The sequence below is a fragment of the Bufo bufo genome, chromosome 10 (assembly GCF_905171765.1).
Source record: "Bufo bufo chromosome 10, aBufBuf1.1, whole genome shotgun sequence".
Classification (NCBI taxonomy): Eukaryota; Metazoa; Chordata; class Amphibia; order Anura; family Bufonidae; genus Bufo; species Bufo bufo.
In genome coordinates, this window is record NC_053398.1 from 100473186 (window position 1) to 100493736 (window position 20551).

Sequence of the window (20551 nt, forward strand, 5' to 3'; positions counted from 1 at the left end):
GCAGCCAGCATAGAAGGTACCCCACACCCACACAGTGCAAGAGTGATTAGCCTGCCTCAAAATACAGGCAGGCAAAAAACATGCATCAGGCAGCCAGCAAGATTGGGGTTAATGTGACTCATTAACCCCAATCTTGCCACTGCCATGTTTTAAACATGATGGGGGTCATTTATTTTTAATTTTGGACTGGACCCCATGTGCCTCACATTAATAGTAAGTGACTCCCAAAGTAGCATCTCACATAATGGGCAACATGGGGTTAATGTGAGTTACAGAATACAGGCCACTTATTAATATGAGGCACATGGATTGACTGTACCAATAGCAAGTGACTGTTCAGGTTTGCACCTCATGCGTTAACCCCATGTTGCCCATTATGCAAGGATATGGATACTTGATAGGGTTATTATGAGACACATGGGGGTTATCACTAGGAACGGTTAGACCTGTGCCTCACATTAACCCCATCACGTATCACTTTGGCAGCTTCCAATCTGAGCCATGGCATCCAGGACGGTTACCATGGCAGCCAGGACGCTACTGAAGCCTTGACTGCCATGGTGAGCTCCCTGCTGTCCTGTAGTTATTAAGTAAAAAAATAAATAAAAATATTACAAGTTTAAATCACCCCCTTTCCCAATTTTACACATAAAATCGCCCGAAAAAGTCCAAACTATTAAAATATAAAAAAAAAATCATAAATAATGCGGTGAACGCTGTAACAGAAAAAAATTAAAAACAAGCAATTCAACATTTTTTAGTCACCTTGTCCACCCAAAAAATAGGATAGGACTGTTCTATTATGGGCCAAATGTTTCATAAAATGTTTGAAAACTCAGTTGTAGTAATACTGTCGTGTTCACGCATATTTGTGTAAGTGTATAGCTTGTGGCTCCTGACAGTCATACGTTTTTTTTTTTTTCTGGCTCTGTGTCTGTAAGGTTGGCCACCCCTGATGTACTATATGATGTCTGCTTTTTAATTTTTTACATTAATCATGGCATAACCCCTTTAATGAAAAATGAAGAAACCTTGCAATTGTTCTTAATTAAAAATGTACTATTGTTTTCTTCCTACAACTCCTATGCAGACAATGCGTCTCCATGGTAACAGTCAAACAAACCCTGTATAGTCTAAGGCTCCATTTGCCTAGGCTACATCTGATGTCTGCTTGCAAGAGGATCCACCAAGAATCGCATGCACAGTAGAGTAGCACCGGGTATCGAAGTATCGATACTTTTAGACCTGGATGCGCTGCGGCACAGCCTACTATCAAGTTAGAGAACATGGCAGGTGCATTTTCTTTTCACCAGCACAGTGGAGAAGGAGGGAGTCCCTCCATCCCCATTGTGCCACGGCTGCTGGCCACCAATGGGCAAATAGCACTGCGGAGGAGGATAGGGACTGTGGCCACTGCAGCACCAATGAATGTAATTAGCACATTCAGTCAAGTTTAGGCAGCGGGTGCCGGCGGCGGGATCACATACCCGGCCTCAATAACAGGGCAGGGTGATCCACCAAACCGTGGCAATTAACCCCTCTTGCAGTCATATAACCTTCTACTTGTGTGGCAATAAATAGGGAGCACTGTTATTTTGTTAATGTAGTATTAGGTACACTTATCAGTGTCCTACAGCTGCAAGAGTTACACAAGGTAGATCTACCCAGACGGGGAAAATAATGTCAAGTACAAAATCAGGATTAAAAACCATTCAAAAAACTCTTTAATTAACAATGTTAAACTTCATGGAAAACAAAAGGTTTACTCACCGTTCTTATCCGCTCTACGGAAAATCTGGAAAGAAGAAGAAATGTACATTAAACTTAATAAAACTATTTGTGGAAATGCTGTTTATGATACTTTGTACATTTTTAGTATCACTATAATATATTAAGGGGCAATTTATAGGGCGCAAATCATTGTGTAAATGTACCCAATCATTGCCCAGTGTAAACATGTGAGCAATTGCACAATCCGCGCCATTTGACCTAAAAATTATTATTTGTCGGTGTGATATCCCCTCGTGTAAACAGGCATTGGCTAGTCGTTCGCATAGCATGGGCAGCGCAGTGTCTCAGTGGTTACCATTGGCGCCTTGCAGTGCTTGGATCCAAGACCAAAGACAACATATGCATGGCTCCATAAACTATAATGTCTCCTTGTGGCCCCCATAGTATGGGGGCCACAAGGAGAGATTACTGTATACTGTATGGAGCTTATACAGAGATACCCCCATAAATTACAGTAATGTCACCATGTGGTCCCACATCATGAAATGAGGCCCAGAACGGGAAGTAAGCGGTGAACAGGGCCTTCAGTCTTAGCTCACGGGTCCTCTTGTGCAACATGCGCTGCGACACGTACTGACTTACGTACGCATCGTACTGACATGTAATCTGCGCTAGATGGCGCGGCCGGAACGTGTTGTGAATTGGCACACATAACATGTCAGTACGAGCCAACGTGGTGCCCGTTTTAGAAGCAGTCAGCGCCGTCAAGCGCGACCGCCCCTATGGAGTCACTAAAATACAGCAGTAATTAAGAAATGGCGATATCGCCAGATTGCCGCTTCTCTTGGTATCTACGCGGTATTTTGTAGATACCAGTAAAGCGCCCCAACCCTATATTGGAGTGCCCATTGTTCGGGCGGGACTAGCTCCAATGGACAGTGAAGATGTTCTTTGATGCTCGTTGGCATCGGCCTATTACACAGGCCAATACAAAGCGAGTGTGGGAGGAATGATCACTACCACAGTCCTTCTTCCCCGATTAAGTTCTATTGATTAACAGTAGGGATCGACCGATATTGATTTTTTTTAGGGCCGATACCGATACCGATAATTTGTGAACTTTCAGGCCGATAGCCGATAATTTATACCGATATTCTGGGAATTTTCATTTTTGAGAAAAAAAAATAATTCCTACACAAATCTGTTGAAAATTAATATGTTTATTGTTAATGTGTATTTTTTGGTTTATTGTTAATATGTATTTTTTTTTATAAATCTTTTTCATTTATACTTAATATTTTTGTGTTTTTTTTTTACTAACTTTTAGCCCCCTTAGGGACTAGAACCCTTGTCCTATTCCCCCTGATAGATCTCTATCAGGGTGAATAGGAGCTCACACTGTCCCTGCTGCTCTGTGCTTTGTGCACACAGCAGCATGGAGCTTACCATGGCAGCCAGGGCTTCAATAGCGTCCTGGCTGCCATGGTAACCGATCGGAGCCCCAGGCTTACACTGCTGGGGCTCCGATCGGAGGAGGAGGGGATCCTGTGGCCACTGCCACCAATGAGTAATACTGGGTGGGGCGCACTGCGCCACCAATGTTTTTACTATTGGCCGGGATTGGGGTGGGGGGCGCACTGCGCCACCAATGATTAATGCTGGGGGGCTTGTCGGGGGGCGCGCACTGCGCCACCAATGAAGATAAGTCTCTCAATCATTCACATACAGGAGGCGGGAGCTGGCTGCAGAATCACATAGCCGGCTCCCGACCTCTATGAGCGGTGGCTGCGATCCGCGGCACCTGAGGAGTTAACTACCGCGGATCGCAGCTATCGCTCATAGAGGTCGGGAGCCGGCTATGTGATTCTGCAGCCAGCTCCCGCCTCCTGTATATGAATGAATGAAAGACTTATCTTCATTGGTGGCGCAGCGGCCACAGCCCCTCCCCTCCTCTTGTCTCCTCTCCTGCTATTGGCGGCAGCAGCAGCACAGGGGGAGGAGACACTGCTTCCTTCTCCCCTGTGCTGCGGAGGGAACACAGAGAGCGCTGACAGCAGCGCGTTCTGTGCTCCCCATACGTTATCGGTATATCGGCAAAATAGATGCCGATACCGATAACGTTCAAAATCCTCAATATCGGCCGATAATATCGGCCAAACCGATAATCGGTCGATCCCTATTTCTGAGTACACCGGGAGATGTGCTGCCAACAATATTCGGGCATCTTTCATCCTGATAAAAGACGCAAATCAGCCAACGAGCCTTTACACATTTATCAGCTGATCGGCGGAGTGATTATACAGCCAGTTATCGAGAACGAGCGTTCCTATCAGGGTGGATAAAAATCAATGATTTAAAAAAAAAAATATAAGAATTTTTTTGATTTAAATCTAATTTTTTTTTAATATATAAAATGCTTTTTGAGGAAAATATATTACCATCCAAAGGTTATTTCATCATGAAATAAAGACTAGTTTTTTAATTATGTAGAAAAGGCTGTATATGTTTAATTTTTTTGGTAAATAAATTCCATTAACCCATTCACAATGTCATGCTCTTCCAGAGTTTTTTTGTAAGATTATGCGGTAGTTTCTCTGCCTACAAGATATTATCACAGATGCTTGGTTTACTTTTGCAGTTCTCAAAACTGAATTTGACTCAGCAGAGATCACATGCCTCCTCTTCACAGCAAAAATGTTATAACCTGGACAGAGTTGAGAAAAAGACCTTAATCCTATGAATGCAGAATCAACCTAATCAAACTAAACAACTTTTACTAATATAAAAAGTTGTTATTGTAAAAATCTTCATCTACTTGCATATTATAAGTTATACCAGCAAGAATTAGTCTTTATGTAGAAAACTATGGATTTAAATCAAGCCTTACTGACTAGTGATTTAAATCAGTTTGATTTTTAATCAAATCCACCCTGGTTCCTATGAACACCGAAAAATTAGCCCAAAAGTCTATAAAGGGGTTATTCAACAGTATAAACACCCACCACAATGCCCAGGCCCCTCCTATAGAAAATACTTAACCGTACAGCCTATAGCAGGCCGCGGCGGCGACCAGTCTCCCTTGCATCACAAGCGACGTCACCGCCATGGCCTGCCTTTGGCTGTGTATTTTGATCTGCGCAACTGGGAGAGGCAGAGGTGGCAGTGCAGGGATCCAGAGCGACGCGGGTGTCGGCACCGGGTAAGTATCTTCCATAGGAGGGGCCCGGGCATTGTGGAGCATGTTTATACTGTCGGATAAACCCTTTAACCTGAGTGCAGAACACATCGGAATCTGGTAAGGGCTGGACTTTATCATTAATGTAAATGTAGCACATTAAGTTCGGCCCCGCACCAATGTGAAACGGCTAATGAACTGCACAGGAAAAGGAGAAAGGATTTTAGGCTTAGTGTCCCTTTAAATGCACTCTACACTTTACCTGTCTGTACAGTAAGAAATGCAGACATCCAGTATGTATCTCAACTAATTGCACAGGGAATCCGATTTCATAGGTGTGGTTTTAAATTGCGCAGGCAAATCTTATCAACTACCAATCACAATGCTGACCGAGAGAACATATTTTACAGTCAGCATCTGTTTACACGCTCTCCTAGGATCTACTCCTTGAGGAGTTCATGCACATTGAGGAATTTTCGGTCCAATGTAACTGATGAAAAAACTGTCGTAATTATAATTAGCCTGTAATAAGAAGCAAGGTGATCATTTACGCTAAGGCCACATGGCATTTTTAGTCTTGCGGAATAAAAACGTGAGCGATAGGCCTGTGACTTGTATTGAAGTTGTAGTTTACGTGAAATTTGATTAGCGAGTCACGTACAATTTATCAGCGCTGACAGTAAAGTGGTGCACACAAGCAGAAGGCTGTAAGAAGCTAAACCTCCCACTAACTAACCAGCGACTGGGACGCTCCAGGAAGATAGCAATCAGCCCCTGCAGTAAGTAACAATAGGCAAGGATACTTAGTAAAATATCTTATATATATGTATGGAGGCAGCAACTGTGGCAGGGAGAGAAGAGGCAGACTGAGAAGCCTTCCTCTGCCTCTTACAGTGCACAGTACACGCTGAAGATTCTCTATACCAACACTACAGTATAGCAAACGCGGAAAAAAATTATTGACAATTACACTTCAAGGCTATGGATATCTTAGAGCCAATTTTTATTGCTGTGGCAGTATTATAGGATAAAAAACACATTTTGAATAGTTTTTTTTTTTTTAATTAAGAATTGTGTTCAATTTGTCTCCTGCAGCCTGCAAGTATTCTCATACACTGCATCTGTTCAGCCCCAGACTGAATGAAATTCATAAGAAGAGCTCTCTGATGCAGTGGTGTACTACCAATAGAGGCAGTCCACGCAACTGCAAGGGGGGGGGGGGGGGCAGAGTGCATGGAAGGCCCTGCCCCCTACAATGTCTGTAGTCATTTATGAATTATGCCAAGCCCATTGTTGCCACGCTTATTTTCCGCCCTGAGTCCCTGGTGCTCAGATGGGCCCTGCATCCCCTCTTCTCAGGTCCCCCCTCCCCCATTGTGTGCAAACACAGTGCACTGACTGGCGCTGATGTCCCTGGCCCTGCCAGCACTGCAGCCAAGCTAGCGCCCACGCTCGCTCTTTTCTTTCTGCTGGACCAATCAGCATTTAGCAGTGCTAAGCTCCTGCTGCTGATTGGCTAGTGTATCGCTCGCAGCAGCAGACAGAACTGAGCGGGCGGGACGTGGCAGTTAGTCGCTCACGCGCTGCTGCCTGCTTCAGCTTTCAGCCAGCTTCTGGACTCCAGCAGCCCCCAGCATTGCCTACCCCTGTGTGCCACTGGCAACACAAAGTGAGCTGAGTACCTGTGCCGTCTTAGTCTGTAGCGCCTTTTTCTAGTCTCCTAAAACCAAATATATGCTGACATCTTAGCAACCAAATAACTTAAATTTAAAAGAGATAGCAGCTTGATGGACATTCAGGAGAGCAGAGAAAGAGGGGACATGGACTGAGCGGTCAGTTTGCCTATTGGATTTCACACTGAATGGGACTGAGCAGCCTTCAATGTATAAGAATATGTGAGGGCTACAGAAGACAAATGTTGAGAATTTTTTATAAACTCCACTGTAAAAAAGTTTTTTTTTTTACCACGAATTCAACAAGAAAATATGTCCCTAGTCTTTAAAAGCTATAGACACCTTTGTAATATGTTTTTAATCATTCATTTGCTTTCTAAAGTAAGGACAGGCATTAAAAAAAAAAAAAATCCTATGATTTTGCTGCTGCACAGTGTGTGTACCATCCTTCACCTAACTGCTAGTGCTTCTGCATCTGACAGAAGACCATCTGTGCAAAATTCAAAAGAACAGCTCCGGATTCGCATAGAGGTCCTCTTAAAAACGTCTCCTTCTCCTTTATTCAAGCATGATGTTTACAGCAGACACATCCACCCAGTATACAAATACAGTTGACGCGTTTCGGAACTGAATCCTTAGTCGTAACAGAAGACCATCTGTGCTCTGCTAGTGTATCTGACAGTGCCCTCTGCTCCCCCAAAACCATGTTTGAGCAGCACAGCCTGACAGGTCACTTTTACACAGTCAGTGCATGGTCAGTGATTTCCATCCGTGACTGTGAGCCACAGACAATAGGGAAAGATCTGCACCTGTTCTGTGTTTAGAGCCGCACCTGGTTTTGGATCACAATCACTGATGGAAATCACTGACCGAACACTGACTGTGTGAATGGGGCCAAATCCAGCATTGGCGCACGTCATCCGGTGGTCCAACTCACCTAAATTACAAACAATAGTGCAATGCAAAGCTGGTGCCAGCACACAACAAAGCAGAATTACACGAATGAATCATTTACACCAACATATGTTTCTGAATGCTTAAAGGGCCTCTGTCAGCAGATTTGTCCCTATGACACTGGCTGACCTGTTGCATGTGCGCTTGGCAGCTGAAGACATCTGTGTTGGTTCCATGTTCATATGTGCCCGCATTGCTGAGAAAAATTAAGTTTTAACATATGCAAATGAGCCTCTAGGAGCAACAGGGGCGTTGCCATTACACCTAGGGGCTCAGTTCTCTCTGCAACTGCCGCACCTCAGCACTTTGACAGGACCAGACATGATGTTTTCACAGCCTGGCCCTGTAAAAAAGAGGAGAGGGCGCGGAAGTTGCAGAGAGAGCTGAGCCTCTAGGTGTTACGGCAATGCCCCTGTTGCTCCTAGAGGCTCATTTGCATATGTTAAAACTTTATTTCTCTCAGCGATGCAGACACATAAGAACATGGGACCAACACAGATGCCTTCAGCTGCCTTTTTTTTTTCACAAAGCAACCAATAAAATATGTAAAACTAATTTTTGCCATGTCAAAGAGGGTTACCAAAGCCTTTGAATCAAAGTTGTCTGCAGTTGCACTGCTGAGTATCTGATCCGCGCTGCAGATTATAAAAAATAAATCAATTTTAGCATATCTTACTGCTGCAGCATTATGCATAAAGCAATCTTCAATTTCTTCACATACCACTGTTTTCCTTGAGTTTTTCCCTTAGTTGCGGCTGTTTTAAACATATACAGTCAGGGCCATAAATATTGGGACATCGACACAATTCTAACATTTTTGGCTCTATACACCACCACAATGGATTTGAAATTAAACGAATAAGATGTGCTTTAACTGCAGACTGTCAGCTTCAATTTGAGGGTATTTACATCCAAATCAGGTGAAGGGTCTAGGAATTACAACAGTTTGCATATGTGCCTCCCACTTGTTAAGGAACCAAAAGTAATGGGACATAATAATCATAAATCAAACTTTCACTTTTTAATACTTGGTTGCAAATCCTTTGCAGTCAATTACAGCCTGAAGTCTGGAACGCATAGACATCACCAGATGCTGGGTTTCATCCCTGGTGATGCTCTGCCAGGCCTCTACTGCAACTGTCTTCAGTTCCTGCTTGTTCTTGGGGCATTTTCCCTTCAGTTTTGTCTTCAGCAAGTGAAATGCATGCTCAATCGGATTCAGGTCAGGTGATTGACTTGGCCATTGCATAACATTCCACTTCTTTCCCTTAAAAAACTCTTTGGTTGCTTTTGCAGTATGCTTTGGGTCATTGTCCATCTGCACTGTGAAGCGCCGTCCAATGAGTTCTGAAGCATTTGGCTAAATATGAGCAGATAATATTGCCCGAAACACTTCAGAATTCATCCTGCTGCTTTTGTCAGCAGTCACATCATCAATAAATACAAGAGAACCAGTTCCATTGGCAGCCATACATGCCCACGCCATGACACTACCACCAACATGCTTCACTGATGAGGTGGTATGCTTAGGAACATGAGCAGTTCCTTTCCTTCTCCATACTCTTCTCTTCCCATCACTCTGGTACAAGTTGATCTTGGTCTCATCTGTCCATAGGATGTTGTTCCAGAACTGTGAAGGCTTTTTTAGATGTCATTTGGCAAACTCTAATCTGGCCTTCCTGTTTTTGAGGCTCACCAATGGTTTACATCTTGTGGTGAACCCTCTGTATTCACTCTGGGGAAGTCTTCTCTTGATTGTTGACGTTGACACACATACACCTACCTCCTGGAGAGTGTTCTTGATCTGGCCAACTGTTGTGAAGGGTGTTTTCTTCACCAGGGAAATAATTCTTTGGTCTTCCACCACAGTTGTTTTCTGTGATCTTCCGGGTCTTTTAGTGTTGCTGAGCTCACCGGTGAGTTCCTTCTTTTTAAGAATGTTCCAAACATTTGTTTTGGCCGCGCCTAATGTTTTTGCTATCTCTCTGATGGGTTTGTTTTGTTTTTTCAGCCTAATGATGGCTTGTTTCACTGATCAAAGCTGCAGTCTGCAGTTAAAGCACATCTTGCTCGTTTCATTTCAAATCCATTGTGGTGGTGTATATAGCCAAAAATGCTAGAATTGTGTCGATGTCCCAATATTTATGGACCCGACTGTACAATATGAGGACCTTTTGCGGCTGTTTTAAACATTTACAATATGAGGACCTTCTCAAGATGGCTCCTCTGCCAGTTCTCTGAGGCCAAAACTGCTTTCCCTTACTTCCCATACACACTTGCTGTAGCCAGCAGCTCCCTGACAGCCAATCAGATTAGATTACTGAGACACGCCTCCTCACTCTGAAGCCTAATGCAGGCATGCAGTGTGAAGGACAGCCCCTCCGTCTTCTGTTTACAATAAAGGGGTTGTCCGGGTTCAGAGCTGAACCCGGGCATACCCATAATTTCACCCAGGCAGCCCTCCTGATGTTAGCATCGGAGCATGTTGTGCTCCGATGATCTCCCTTGCCCTGCATAGGGCAAGGGCTCTTTTATTTACAATGACGCACTGCCGGGCGGAGATTTCCGACTAGCATGGTGTTCCACGACATCACCGACTCCGATGGGCGGCCTTTAGCGCTGCCCTAGCCGCTTTAAGGCTAGGGCATCGCTAAAGCCCGCCCATCAGTGCCGGTGATGTCACTTGGCTCACTGCTGGGCGGAAGCCTCCACCTGGCAGCCCTACGGAGAGCCCAGTACGTCACCGGAACTCCAGAAAATGCCTTTGCCCTGCGCGATATAGCGCAGGGCAAAGGAGAGCATCGGAGCATGAACTGCTCCAATGCTCAAGTCAGGGGGGATGCCTGGGGAAAATGCGGATATGTCCGGGTTCAGCTCAAACCCTGGACAAACCCTTTAAGTTGGGAGACAGACAAGCCCTAGTCATGGTCTTTTAAGGGAGCAGTGGAAAGGGACAGAGGGTATTAATGAAAGCTGTTATTATATGGTAATTACAGATCTTTTGACAATCATTGACAGACTAACTCAGGTATACATGCCTAGCTCTAATACACTAGCAAATAAAATAAAAATATGACAGTTATCTTTTAAAATAATAATAATATACTTGGAGCTACACACATGCCTTATGTCAAGGCTTCCGCAGTACTTACCCGAGATGGCAGAGTCTTCCAGTCCTACAGAAAACTGTAGTTTCCTTAAAGCTTTTAAATTGGTGCCTAATGTGACGCTGAAATCTGCCACAGCAGCATCTCGCCCCATGACAGGCGAGTCCATGATCAGTATCACTCTACTGTGCATAATGAGCCCTAATCTATGCCTGCAGGTGACAGTCACAGGGGACACAACGACGGGGAGTTCCCCTTTCTACGCACATCTCTTAATCATTTATTTCCCTGAATTGTTTGGCGCTGTATGACAGTTATTGGGCCACCAGTAATAGGGCTCTGGTCCCAGCTGCCGCAGACACTCTCAGGCAGGGCTGGACAAACCCAAGTCGGTGCACCAAGAGACTTCTTACTGCTTTTCTATTGATACTTCTAAAGTGCCTTAGGATGGGCCACATAAAACTGTCTCCTGGAGAGGTCTGATTTACTTCTAAAGACTAGAGTGTTCTGTCCATCCATGTCTAATGTCTAAGGGAAGATCTTAAAGAGGTTCTGTCACTAGGATCAACCCTATTCAACCAGACATATGGCCTGGTAGGGTTGATCGAGCTGAGTAAAACGATACTTGCATTTTTTGTGTAGGTTCCAGGCGTTTTGGAAAATTTACACTTTTTTTTTAATGCAAATGAGGCATTGGAGCACCAGGAGGGGGGCTTATGTGGTTTGAGCACCACTCCAGTTATGTCCCTGGTGCTCAATACAGACGCCTCCATTGTTAAAAACATGCCCCCCTCCTTTTAGATTGACAGCGCTAGACTTCACGTCCACCGGTGATTTCTCGCGCCTGCGCAATGGTTCTGCTTGCCGAGCAGTGAAGATGATTAGTGTGACGTCACTGAACCCGGAAGTGGAGGTGACTGTAGATAAAGCCGACAGCGCCGCCACTTCTGTGTGCAGCTACGTCAACTGCGCGTGCGCACTAATCATCTTCTCTGCTTGGCAAGTGCCTTGTTAGGGAACCAGTGTGCAGGCTCAAGAGATCAGAGCTAGATGTGAGTCAATCTAAGGGGAGGGGGCGCGTTTTTAACAAAGGAGGCATTTGTATTGAGCACCAGTGACATTGCTGGAACGGTGCTCAAACCGCATAAGCCTGCCTCCTGGTGCTCCAATGCCTAATTTGCATAAAATAAAAGTGTACATTTCTCAAAAAGAATTTAAATGGTGACAGACTCCCATGAAGGCGTCATGCACACACTCCTATTTTCCCCGCATCGGATCCACATCTTTTGCGAATAGGCTGCAGACGCATTCATTTCAATGGGGATGCAAAAAAAAACATGTCCTATCCTTGTCCGTTTTTGCAGGCAAGAATAGGAATTTTGACAATAAGGCCAGAGGAAAATGCAGGATGCACATGTCCAGTATCCATATTTTCTAGAACCGGGGTTTGCGGACCCCAAAATACATACTGCTGTGTGCATGAGGCCTAACGTTGCGGCGTTTGTAGAGAGGGTGAGGCCTGTGCAGGTTCCCACAGCACTGAATGGGCCCCCGCTGTCTCACAGGCCACCAACGTGGCAAATACACCCTCAAAGCAAAACCTATTAGCATCAGACAGTGATGTAACATTATAGACAGCCTACGCTGCTATTATATAGAGGGCGAGAAAAGATATGCCTATTAAAGGGGTTGTCCCATAAAAAATATTATATCAGAACCAGCACCTGGATCTGAACACTTTTGTAATTGCATGTAATTAAAGATTTTGGATAGCCACTGAGTTATTCAAGAAAATCTCTGTATGGCGAAACCTGCTCGGTCCCAACCTTCATCAGCCGCAAGCTGCAGCAGACAGGGCACACCCACTGACAAAGGGCACACCCCAGCTTCAAATAAATCTGCAGCAATGAATGTTGATATATCTGGATCCATGTGAGGTACAGGGCTGGTTCTAGCTTTGTTAGAAAGAGATTGTCGTGTCCTATATGATGTCCGATTTTCATTTTTTACATTAAATCATGGAATAACGCCTTTAAGGGCAGTTAATACGGGATAACATTTTTCAATCCACACCGGTGTTTGGCTTTAAAAACTGCACTAAAAACTCTAAACGTTTTATTAGCACAGATTTTATTAGCACAGAACCTTTATTAGCACAGATTCTCGTGCTGAAAAACCGCAGAGTAATACAGCACCAGCAAAGTGGATAAGACGGGACAAATGCCTTTTCATTCTGTGTGGAAATCGACCTGCTGTACGGATTTTGAAGCCTGCAGCATGTGAATTCTTTGTGGGGTTCTTTTGTGAGGATTGCACACTTTTCAACGCAAGGAAAATCCACAGAAACACATAAAAATCTGCAGGGACATTTGTGTGGAATTTCTGCAACACAGCACAGCGTGCACCCATGTGCAGGAAGCCTTAGGCTCCATTCACACGTCCGCAAAATGGGTCCGCATCCTTTCCGCAATTTTGCGGAATGGGTGCGGACCCATTCATTCTCTATGGGGACGGAATAGATGCGGACAGCACACAGTGTGCTGTCTGCAGCCGCAATTGCGGAGCGCAGCCCCGATTTTGGGTCCGCAGCTCCGCAAAAAGATAGAGCATGTCCTATTCTTGTCCGCAGCTTGCGGACAAGAATAGGCATTTCTATGGGGGTGACGGGCTGGTGTGTTGCGAACCCGCAATTTGCGGGTCCGCAACACACCACGGACGTGGGAATGTAGCCTTAGGCTGTTGTCCATACAGAATTTATCAAAACTGAAAAGCTGGCTTAGTTGCCCATAGCAACCAATCAGATTCCACCTTTCATTTTTCAGAGGTCCTTTGGAAAATGAAAGGAGGAATCTGATTGGTTGCTATGGGCAACTAAGCCTGTTTTGCTTTACACCAGTTTGATAAATCAGTTTTGATCAGGTTTTCAGTTTCTGATGCTAAAGCCAAAGAAGAGGAAGTCGAATCTGTCCTTTACACTTTCTCTCCCTTTACGACCCCAATGTGGTTTTAGCTTCAAGACTGCACCTGAAAACCTGATCAAAACCCGCTCGTGCGGCTGTACCCTTACCGCTGTGTTACCAGTAACCGCTGTGATCAGATGACCAGGCGATGGGGATTTCATCTGCTGAAAAACGCATCAAAGCCACTGCATGAAAGCTCAACTATAGGCCAGTTTCACACAAGCGCGTTCAGTCCGTGTGATGGCGACATGTGAAGACCAGACACTGCTCCTCTGACCCGAACTCACAGCATCAGAAGTTCCTGCCTACCGAACGTCTGCTGTACTGCGGTCAGGCAGGAACTCCCAGCATCCTTTGTCATTTTGATGCTGTGAGTTCAGGTCAGAGGAGCAGTGTTGGGTCTAGAGATGCAGCCATCACACAGGGCACGTCTCCCAGCCCATAACTCTCTTGTAGGAAACTGGCCTTGATGTGTATTAGATCCCAAATGGAAGACAGGAAGTATCTGTTAGGGTTAAAGGGGTCTGAACCTGGACATACCCAGAATTTCACCCAGGCAGCCCCCCTGAATCAGGCAGGGCAAAGGCATTTTGTGGAGTTCCGGTGACGTACTGGGCTCTCCGTAGGGCTGCCAGGCGGAGGATTCCGCCCAGCGGTGAGCCCGGTGACGTCACCGGCACTGATGGGCGGGCTTTAGCACGGCTAGGGTGGCGCTAAAGCCCGCCTATCAGAGCCGGTGATGTCACCGAACGCACTGCTGGGCAGAAGCCTCCGCCTGGCAGTGTGTTATTGTAAATAAAAGATCCCTCGCTCTGCGCGATCCTGCGCAGGGCAAGGGAGAGCATCGGAGCATGAACTGCTCCAACGCTCATGTCAGGGGGGGCTGCCTGGGTGAAATAAGCAGCGCACCATAGGGCGAGTACGTCAAGACTATGTATCGTCAGATCCCGTAAATTGGAGGCTCACCTATATAGGTTGTGCTTGATTAGGCACAACTCAAATTTATACGTAAAAGGATCGCAAAAGTTGTATGGGATTCAGCCACAGTCACACAAACTTCAAGGACAGGTGCCCAGTCTTTCCAAGGAGATAAGTAGACGTGAGAAGGATGGACCGCCAGGCGCAAAGGACCACATCAACTGTGGTAAGATCAATGGATTCTGTTTATTGCAAAAAACAACGCGTTTCAGAAATATAATTCTCCTTCAGGTTTACAGTGCGACTTGCTTCTTTGCTGCAATCACGACACCCAAATCACACAAAAATCCAACACTGCTGGATTGTTTGAGATTCATGTGTCACGGTCGCGCTGTGACCCGTTTCATTCCTATGGCAGCCCACTAGACTGCGATCCTACGGCGCTCGCCATGTAGCCTTACTAGTGCAGTAAAGGTATGCGACTGCTGAGCAACCACCTGAACAATGGACGTGATGTCATCCCTTCCGGTCCAATAGGGACTCTACCTGCAGTGCTGGACCTCGGGGACCTTCAGCAATTGAATTAATGGGGGTGTCCAACACTGTCAGTTTTTTTTTTTTTTTTTTTATTACCCCCACCCCACCAGACCTGTGTAGGAACACATAATACCTGTTCCCAACTCAACTGGGTCATGTGCGCTGCAGCAGGGACACGGCTGAGGCCAGTCATTGGCAGCAGCAGCACGTTACCTCCGTCTAGCTCCGACAGCCAGGCACCCATGGAGATGGAACCTGGCAGCAGGCTGGGGACTGGTATTTAAAACAACATGTCAGCATTGGACAACCCCTTTAAGCTTCTTTCTTTGTTTTATAAGCCTCGCCACTCTCCTTCAGATTTTACAAAGTGTCACACAATCCCTTTAAAGACTGTTTTTTTTTTATATATAAAAAAAAAAACTTGTAAATTAGATTAATATTTTTTTTTTATTAAAAACATATACAACAGATCCGTAAAAACAAAAACAGCCGGTTGTTATCTGTAAAAAAAATAAAAAAAATGAACACTTCAACAACTGTAGTAAGAACCCAGCCTTAGGGTTGGTCACCTCTGCTAATCATTTCCATTCTTCTGCTCCGTTAGGCTAGGGCTACACAGCAACAATAAGTCGCGTACAACTGCATTGATACATGTGTCATGTCAGATCAATGTCACGCAATTTTTGCAATAATAGTGAATGGTGTCGCGCTATGACATGCTGCGACGTGACAGTCGCACAAAAATCCAATTTTTAGCGAATGTCGTGTCGCACTGCGACACCATTGACTACCATTATAAAAATTGTCGCACGACTTTTGAGGGACTAGACGTTATGCGACAACAGTCGCCGTGTACCCTAGTCTTATAATGGGAAAACAACGAAGATGACCAGACAACAGGTAGCAATGGCGACTGATTGCCCCCGACGACCATTTTACCACACATAACAGGGCAGCACGTTGGGTTGTCTTCTCCAGCCTTACAGCATACCACAAGATCACGGAGAACAGAGACATTTTTAAGAAGAGCTCCTCAGTGGAACTAACGGATAAAATAAAATTTCACAAACCCTAACCCTTCCTAAGAGGTTGGCCACCACAACCTGAACTCGGTTCAGTGCCGTCACCCAGCTTTCCCAAAGTCCAGAAAACAAAAACTGTGAAGTGGTGCCTCGGTACCAGAGAGGGGGTAGTGCTGCATACCGGGGGGATATTTTATGTCACCCAACTTTCCCATAATCTGATACCCAAGCACCGTCCTGTCCTCAAACTCTCTTCTAACACAAGGACTGGTGTCCATCTCAACCAGAAGATGAGTGAGAACATTGGCCACCTTCGCAGAGAGGAACAGAAACCTAATGTATCATCCAGCTTATCATACAATCGGCCCTGGAGGACAGACGATACGGAACCGTCGCTGCTCTGGCGGGCTTCCAGGGCGATTAACCCCTTCCCTCTCTAATAAGCTACGTTCTTCCCGAGATGACAGATCTTCAATGGGAACAGCAGGCACAGGAGTCTCTTTCATTTCCATGGTGACATATCTAGCAGGCTATACGACGAGCAGACCGCTATGCCACCGTAGTGCCAGTCTACGCTTCTTCACCAGGAACGGATAAGCGCAGAACAAGACCATTTTACAACTTTGCTACAATTCTCGTTAACCCATTAGTCACCGCGGAAATCTCACAGCACAAACCTGCCGCCAAATACAGTCATCTGCCACCGCTTTCTATTTAAAGTGATCTAAGATCGCAGTGGTCCAATCTTCTGATGTCCAGGAAGCTACCGTGAGGACACCGAAAATGTAATATATCCCTGGAGAACTGGTCCGCAGTTAGACCAACACTACAAGTTCCTATTGTCCTGGACTGTCAGGCATAACGGGGTCTTTTTTTTTTAGAGGGAGGGGTGGGGGGGTGTCATCATTATTTTGGGATCCCAGACCGAGGCAACCACTTACATCCAGTGGCTATAGCTATAATGTGATCAGACCACAACGTACAGTATGAATCCACTTCTATCATCGCCATTCACCGCTCCTGTCCCCCCAGTAAAACCACCAGCACTGATCCTTAAAGGGACACACACTGCACCTCCCATAATCAGATCCCACCTGACACTCTGCCCTTAGTGAAGTGCTGAGATTTTAGGACTGAACTCCTGCTACTTTCTTGTGGTGCACCCTGGAGGGGAGGCTGTCTGACTGTCCAGGAGTACTTAACCCATACATGACCGATGTCTCTGAGCTATGCACTGTTATGTACTCACATCCAGTATGACGGAGATGCCCCTCCTGGTGCCCGGCTCGGGCATGTCCTGCCCTGGGTTCACCGCCTCCTCTCCCCGCAGCTCTTTGTCACTCTTGTCGCTCATCTTGGTGACGATCCAACGAAGCAGCCCGTCCAGACCCCGCACCTGAGACTGCTGCTGCCGCAGGAGCTTGTGGACGCTGGTCCTACAGTACCGGGCTGCCTGCTCACACATGTCTGAGACCGGTAGGTGGAGAGCAGCCCGCCCCCTGCTTGTAGGCACGCCCCGCCAGCCTCCGGGCACGCCCCTTTCTGGAAGGAGAACCTGTGAGCGCCTTCAGCAGCGACAGGTAGGCGTACCGCCCATGTGACTAGCCACGCCTTTATTTAATTCTAGCCACGCCCGCGCAGGTCCCCCGCTGTCTGACGTGGACGCGCAGCTCAGGTAGAACCGCTGAGTGGGACTGGTAATAAGGGGGCGGCTGATCACGTGAGCACACCCCTGAGGCGTAGAGCCTTCACCTGCGACTGATCTGTACCACTGAGATAGCCTTGCAATTCCAGAATCTGTGGCGGGTGGACCCTGTAATCTGTAGGGAACTACCAGGGTGGTAAATTCAGCAGTTGGAGGCAGTGGCGTGCCTAGGGTGTTTGGCACCTGCAGTAGTTTTGTACAGATGTGTGCCCCCTCACAGTAGCTATGCCCACATTGTGCCCCCCTCACAGTAATTATGCCCTATCTGTGCCTCTTTCACAGTTGTAATGTCCTCTTTGTGCCAGTGGCGTCGCCAGGGGGGGGGGGGGGGGCAGAGGGGGCCACGGCCCCCCCTACATCATGCTGTGCCCCCCCAACTAAAATGACCCCCCCCCCCCCCCCCCAAGTGAGCAGCCGCCGCCGGGCACAGGGAGATGAGCGCTTCCATTGCGCTTATCTCCATTGTAAACTGCCTGTGCCAGCGGAGGTGCAGGGGAGGGAGAGGCGTGTCCCTTCCCCTTCCTCTGATAGGCATCAGGCAGGCACCGAAGTGGAGGAGAGGCCCCGCCCCCTAATTGCTCCTGTTTATCTTTCTAAAGCTAAAGGACCTTTGATGATGTCATCACAGGTCCTGTAAGGGAACTGCACAGTGTAAAGTATAGTTCCCAGGTTAGAAAAGTGCATCTGCCAGGACCTGTGATGACATCATCTTCAACATCACAGGTCCTGCAGAATATAGCAAAGGAACTGCACCAAAAATGGAGTAGTTCCTAGGTTTCAAAGGTATATCTGCCAGGACCTGTGATGACATCATCACAGGTCCTTCAACCCCTAACAGCAAGTATTAAAAGTTCACAAGCAGCTCTGCATTGGTCCATACAGACTGGAATGGAGAGGTAAGAGGAGGTCCTCCACTTTTCATCATTTACCCCCCCCCCCCCCCTCCATGCCCTGTTTTTACTCATTGCTCACTCATGTATAATACTTCAGACAGTTACAGTGACCACAACCTCATGTACTTCACACACACAGTGACCATAATGCATAACTGACCACATATTTCTATAAACACTGCATCTACAGTATTATACCTTGTATGTGTCACATCAATACACTGCTCTGTATGTAATATATATATATATATATACATATATATATATAGGAACGAAAAAAGGACAGCACTCCAAGTAAAAATTATACTGGTCTTTAATCACCCATGCAGATGGCAACGTTTCAGCTCCAAACAAGAGCCTTTTTCAAGCCTTGAAAAAGGCTCTTGTTTGGAGCTGAAACGTTGCCATCTGCATGGGTGATTAAAGACCAGTATAATTTTTACTTGGAGTGCTGTCCTTTTTTCGTTCCTGTACATCTGGGGTAAGCAGCAATATCCCTGGACATAGCACCCACATTGCTTGTTTCCAGTGCCGCCGCTACTTTCCCTTTTTTTTTATATATATATATATATATATATATATAGATACACACACATACATGCACACACACTGCATATATTACACAGTATTATACATGCAATATGTACAGATATATAGTATATACAGCGGTGTACTGATATCTGAGGTACGAGGTGTCAATACACTGCTGTATTTACTATATACCTGTACACACTGCATCTATTATACCTCATACCTCACATATTACACTACTGTATATACTGTATACCTGTATACACTGCATATATTATACCCCGTACCTCACATATCAGTACACTGCTGTATATACTATATACCTGTACACACTGCATCTATTATACCCTGTACCTCACATATCAGAACACTAGGGAATATACTATATACCTGTACACACTGCATCTATTATACCCTGTAACTCACATATCAGAACACTAGGGAATATACTATATACCTGTACACACTGCATCTATTATACCGCGTACCTCACATAACTGTACACTGCTGTATATAATATACATCTGCATCTATTATACCTCTTTTGTGTGCCAGGGCTGTTTTGTGATCCCAATCTGGCCCTGATGGCATAAATTATAAAACGCAGCAGCAAGAATAGTTCATGGAACATAGAGAGGGGCTATAAAAGGAGAAATGGGGGCTCAATTTAGATTCCTGCTATGGGGCCCAGTGATTTTTATGTACGCCCCTGGCTGCAGGCACTAGGCCGGCAGCCTATCAGAGGCCGGCGCAGGCGGCGCAATGACGTCATCGTGCCGCCTGAGCCTTACATTACAGCGTGGGACACAGGAAGAGTCTGCATCGCATCGCTGACACTTAGGTAAGTATAAGTGTTTATTTTTTTTATTTTTTTTACAATAGTGTTACTGGCACATTGGGGGGGGCTTATTACAATACTGGCACATGATGATGGGGGGGACTTAATACTGGCACATGATGATGGGGGGGACTTAATACTGGCACATGATGATGGGGGGGACTTAATACTGGCACATGATGATGGGGGGGACTTAATACTGGCACATGATGGGGGGCTTATTATTGGCACGTGATGGGGGGCTTATTACTGGCACGTGATGGGGGCATATTAGATGGGGGCTCTTGTTACTGGCACGTGATGGGGGCTTATTACTGGCACATTGGGGGGCTCTTGTTACTGGCACGTTATTGAGGGCACTTATTACTGACACATTATTGGTGGGCACTATAGGGGCATCTACTGAGGCCACAAAGAAGGGGTGTTTTATATGGGGGGCTCTGTACAGTAGCATTTTATACTGGGACACATTATGGTGGGTACTATGGAGAAGGGGAGAGAGGAGTA

At 45.9% G+C, this 20551-nt stretch overlaps 1 protein-coding gene across 1 annotated transcript in view; it reads right to left on the minus strand.

Annotated features, from left to right (window-relative positions):
- NECAB2 (N-terminal EF-hand calcium binding protein 2) overlaps positions 1-17542 on the minus strand; it is a 209332-nt gene extending 191790 nt beyond the window's left edge. Inside the window, exons 1-2 of the mRNA XM_040409577.1 lie at positions 17327-17542; positions 1771-1795 (exon numbers count right to left, since the gene is read on the minus strand). Coding sequence (XP_040265511.1) covers positions 1771-1795; positions 17327-17542 — 241 coding nt within the window. The remainder of the gene's footprint in view (positions 1-1770; positions 1796-17326) is intronic.
- Between the last annotated feature and the right edge of the window lie 3009 nt (positions 17543-20551).